General features: G+C 44.2%; 1 protein-coding gene across 4 annotated transcripts in view; it reads left to right on the plus strand.

The window, feature by feature from the left end:
* The first annotated feature begins 495 nt into the window (after positions 1 to 495).
* FBLN1 (fibulin 1) overlaps positions 496 to 5,473 on the plus strand; it is a 364,927-nt gene continuing 359,949 nt past the window's right edge. For all 4 annotated transcript variants that reach the window (XR_012716131.1, XR_012716132.1, XM_075275140.1 and 1 more), the window contains exon 1: positions 496 to 639. Coding sequence is in view for 2 of the 4 variants with exons in the window: in XM_075275140.1 (XP_075131241.1) it covers positions 582 to 639 (58 nt within the window). In the remaining 2 variants the exon portion in view is untranslated. The remainder of the gene's footprint in view (positions 640 to 5,473) is intronic.

Below are 5,473 nucleotides of genomic sequence, written 5' to 3' on the forward strand. Positions count from 1 at the left end.
GTCACTATATGGCGGTATTTATGGTCATGTTTTGGTGGGATTGGTATAAGCGACATTCTCTTTTTGTAGTATACTAATATTTGGTCACAATTATTTTTTTTATGGTCACTGTGTGGCGGCTTTATTTTATTAGGCTATTTGTAGATAGTATGTGCCATGGGTGTAAATAATTTGGGTTTTGGACCTACATCTGGATCATCTGGTGCTACCACCCCATGGTGCTCGAGTAGTTTTGAGCTTTTCACAATGCCCCCCTGAGTGATGGTTTTGGTCAGCTGACCAGACAAAACGATTAGCCAGGCAGAAACGTTTTGGAATCTCCAGCCCATAAGAGCCCCACATTGGTGTCCAGGTGTCTATTTCGCCTTTCTTTTTGCCTTGTATTTCCCCCCTCCCCAGACCCCTCCTGAGTGTTTGCAGGGCAGAGGATTTTGGAGAGGAGGGCAGCCCTCTCTCCTGCTGCTTTCTGAATGTCCCTGCCTCCTCTTGTGCACTTTTTTTCCCCCCTCCTGCTCCTCCTACACTGCTTTAGCCGAGTTCAGACTGATCCCAATTCCAGGTCTCCTTCCCTGGATTTCAGAATGAGTCTTCCAGAAACGATGCTGCTACTGAGTCTTCTCCCCTTTCTGCTTAACAGAGGTGAGTCCAGAGGGGGGTAAAAGTGTCCAGGGGAAGGGGCTGGAAGGATTCTGAATTTGCCCCCTGGAGACGTCTGCACTGGGAATTTTATGGATTTGGGGCAAATCCTTATAAGATTCCTTGGAGTTAATAAGTAAACAGCAGCGGTAGGTCTTCATTGTCTGGGAGGAATCCTTAACTTTCTTGGAATTTTTGTAGTTTATGTTTCATTTGGAAAGAAAAATAACTTTTTGAAAATTTTTGGAAACTGAGGTCGGTTGTAAACTGGACACGGCGGCCCCAAGAGCTTGCAATCTAAGCAATATGGCACGTGACTGGGGATTCATGCCATTCACTATCCCAGAATATTCCCTGGTATTTGCAAGGGTTTACTCTTGCCTGCAAAATTGCACAATTAATTGTGCAGATGTAGCAGAGCTGAGGTGGTTATTCGGCACAATTTATCGTTCTTGAGGCTTTACATGTACACGATGGAGTCGACAGTTAGCAAACTCAGCTCTGCTACATCTGTATGATTCTTCTATAACCGTGCACATCTGTGGCCGAGCGGGGTCGTGTGCCGCTCTAAGATGTCAGTCATCATCATCATCTCCATCGTTGTCCATGGTGTTCTGCACTGTTGGATATTGCTGCGTACTCTGCCCAGCCATGTGTTATACCCAGTGTCAATCTTTCCAAAAAGTTTGCAAGCATCTGTGGGAAATGTAGATTTTCCGTGAAGCAACTCTCTCTCTCTATGCTATGCCTCGTGCTTATATATCCAGATGTAGCAGAGCTTAGTTTGTTATTGAACCTTGTGTGCAGTGCTATGTGTAACCGCAGTTTGTATGTTCTTACTATGTTTGTATGACTTTCATCTAAGACTCCAAAAACATCCTTAAATTACTTCCTTTAAGATTGGCGCCAGACTGTATATTTATACACGAGATACGATAATAGACAATGATCTCCAGGGGTGTAAGGGCTGAGTGCAGAGTATTCTGTGTACCTCGGTGCAGTATATGTGAGCACTATAGTCATAGGCCAAGTACAAGGCAGTGGTTTTATTTAGAGAGAGTGTCACTAGACTCCAGCATATCACTCAACCCTGCAGATAGATAGGTTAGTGTCACCAGAACCAGTATATCACCCCAGTCCTGCAGATAGATAGGTTAGTGTCACCAGAACCAGTATATCACCCCAGTCCTGCAGATAGATAGGTTAGTGTCACCAGACCCAGCATATCACCCCAGCCCTGCAGATAGATAGGTTAGTGTCACCAGTACAGCATATCATCCCAGCCCTGCAGATAGATAGGTTAGTGTCACCAGAACCAGCATATCACCCCAGCCCTGCAGATAGATAGGTTAGTGTCACCAGAACCAGCATATCACCCCAGCCCTGCAGATAGATAGGTTAGTGTCACCAGAACCAGCATATCACCCCAGCCCTGCAGATAGATAGGTTAGTGTCACCAGAACCAGCATATCACGCCAGTCCTGCAGATAGATAGGTTAGTGTCACCAGAACCAGCATATCACCCCAGTCCTGCAGATAGATAGGTTAGGGTCACCAGATCCCAGCATATCACCCCAGCCCTGCAGATAGATAGGTTAGGGTCACCAGATCCCAGCATATCACCCCAGCCCTGCAGATAGATAGGTGAATGTCACCAGACTCCAGCATATCACCCCAGCCCTGCAGATAGATAGGTTACTGTCACCAGACCCAGCATATCACCCCAGCCCTGCAGATAGATAGGTTACTGTCACCAGACCCAGCATATCACCCCAGTCCTGCAGATAGATAGGTTAATGTCACCAGACCCAGCATATCACCCCAGCCCTGCAGATGGATAGGTTAGTGTCACCAGACCCCAGCATATCACCCCAGCCCTGCAGATAGATAGGTTAGTGTCACCAGAACCAGCATATCACCCCAGCCCTGCAGATAGATAGGTTAGTGTCACCAGAACCAGCATATCACCCCAGCCCTGCAGATAGATAGGTTACTGTCACCAGACCCAGCATATCACCCCAACCCTGCAGATAGATAGGTTACTGTCACCAGACGCAGCATATCACCCCAGCCCTGCAGATAGATAGGTTACTGTCACCAGAATCATGTGGTCTTCTTCCATTGTAAATCACTGCATACGAGCTCATTTGCACATTGACAAAAACAGCTATATCTCAGCAATGAACACAGTTTGATTCAGGTAACCTATCTATCTGCAAGGCTGAATTGATATTAAAGGTCCCTTTAAGTACCATAGAAGATACCACCAAAGAAAGACAAGCTAATTTGAATACCCTTTACCCATGGACCTTTGCCTGTAAATAAGTCTCCATACATAAGAGTGGGTCTCTTCCATTGGAACCAGTTCCCTCATGAGTAGACCCCATTATTATAAAGGACACATGGTAGGTGGAGGCCCAGTAATAAATTTTCCTTTGGAGCCCAAGCATTTCAAGTTACGTCTCTGCCTGCCTTGATTTATTGGGTCCTGACACATGGTTAGATGACTTTAATCGACCAATGACTTTGTAATGGTGAAAGACGGAAACCCATTGACTTACAAGATGTTGTAGGCGTGTATTATAGCCAAAAGAACTCAGCAAATTTATGAAGAAGTAGTTTTTGGGTTTTTTCGTGGTGTCCTCAATTCTAGACCCTCCCAAACTCATCATCGCAATTGTGGGAGAAGATTTAGCCTTTCAACCAATGACTATAATAGCATTGAAGATCCTTTTAGATCAATAGTAAACTTTTCACGACAGCTCCTCAACACCTTGGTGGTCCATGGCCCACCCAACCTCAAAAGAAGAGAATTATGACCATCCATTGGAAAATATTATGGAGATATTTTAGGATATCATTATTACGTAGATTAGATTAGACCTCAAAGCTCGTGTTCCTCCAAGATTGGTTCAGATGAAGCTCCTTGAAATACGTTGAGGTAGACGTAGACTGAAGCAAAACCATTGACCCTCATCACTAAAGTTGACCATACAGAAGCCCTTGTTGTCTCACCCACTATTGGAATCTTGAAGATATATAATTGTATGTGGTCGCCATTACCTAGATGATGAACGTTAATGTACAGAATACAATACTAGAAATCTAGTTGGAGGTTCTTGCCGATGGAGGCAACCACCAGGGACCTAAAACTTTTGTCCTTCGAGCAAAGATCTATGGACGTTGGCAGACACTTTTAGGCATTGCGAAGGGTGAATCTTTTCTCACCACCTAATCCTATTTTTTGTAGAGCCTTTACATTTTGGCAGAACACGTCGGTTGTATAATGTGTATAGGAGTGTCCCTGCTCAACATGCCCAATGAGCTGCCAACAGAAATGTCTGGCCGTAGCTTTTTTCCCTCTCCACGTTGAGAACACATGCACTCTTGGCTAAGCCAATTTATGGGGGATTCGGAGGGGGGGGTTAGCTGATGCTAGTTTGACCTACAACTGTCTAAGGATAATTACACACGACGGGGTTTCACCCATAAAACTCGTTCCGTGTGTTAGACAGATTTACCGGTTTGAACTTCAATCTGGCTAACACATGGCCTGCGAAACTCGGTCGTGTGCAGCTACCCTATGGTGTATGGCCATCTTAAACCCAGCATATCAACCCAGCTCTGCAGATAGATAGGTTACCTGAATCAAACTGTGAATCACAGCCCCTGTTGTCAATGTGAAAATAATCTCATTAGAGGAACGAAGGCTCCAAAAAAGCTAATTTGCAAATAGACAAAAATGGTGTTATTTTGGCAACCTAGGACACCAATTCACAAGCGGAAACCACTATTTGATTCAGGTGACTAGCCTATCTATCTGGGTGGCTGGGTTGATATTCTGGGTTCTGGTCACAGACTCCTGTTTAAGAGGTACCAATGGTGTCCAGTCTTCATAAAAACTATCCATCTTTTGGTGGGGTAGATATCTTTTGTTCATGGCTGAACCTGTCCCGTTCAAAAGAACTGGCTAGTTACCCGAAAATTGTAACCAGGCTGTTAATGGAGAAGGTGGAGAACCATTATGGAGCTTATTCTCTTTTAGAAGGCTACGGTGGCCTTGTGCTGTCCCCTTGCCCTACCTCATATATGTTTGGGTATAAGCTGGGGATATTATTACTCCTTAAGGAGAGATCACCTTCACAGGTGTATGGAGACTTACAAAAAGCCATTTTCGCTCCACTGGGGGAATTATGGGATATGCCTATTTTTCCCATTGGGTATAAACCATGGGAAGTTATAAATCCCATCACATATCTCCCACCATATTAAAAAATCCCCCTTATCAGAACTGGTTCACCCCCATTTAAGTCACTATTATTCTCCAATCACCGGATCCAACTATGGCCATTGTAACATAAAACATACAATGGTTCCCCATCGAGACTAGATTGATTTGGATGGACCTACAACCTAAAACAAAAGTTCTCCAAATGACCACTTTGTCACCAAACCTGATGACCCTCCTCAGTAAACAGGAGACTCCTAACAAAAAAAAACACATGTCCTCATAGATCATTAGCCAAGACTAACTTGACAAGACAAGACTATTTGTTTAACCGGGACAGTAAACTTCAAGGAACTACCAAACAATTCAGTCCACTTTTTGGAGTCATCTCTGTAGGCCTCTACTATGATCTTCTTAACTACATGAAGACATCGAACCCAACCCTTCTGATAGTAGGTTTAAGACGTAATTATGGTTCATCTTAAGTATTGTCTTCTCCTTGAACGTACTCTTCCGTCCACCTTCCCATTTAATTACAATTAGTCACTGGGTATTCAGAGGAACGTGTGATGAAGGTCTCCTGTTGACTACTGTTTAAAGGGCGAAGAC

This window comes from Leptodactylus fuscus, chromosome 5 (assembly GCF_031893055.1).
Source record: "Leptodactylus fuscus isolate aLepFus1 chromosome 5, aLepFus1.hap2, whole genome shotgun sequence".
NCBI classification, from domain to species: Eukaryota; Metazoa; Chordata; class Amphibia; order Anura; family Leptodactylidae; genus Leptodactylus; species Leptodactylus fuscus.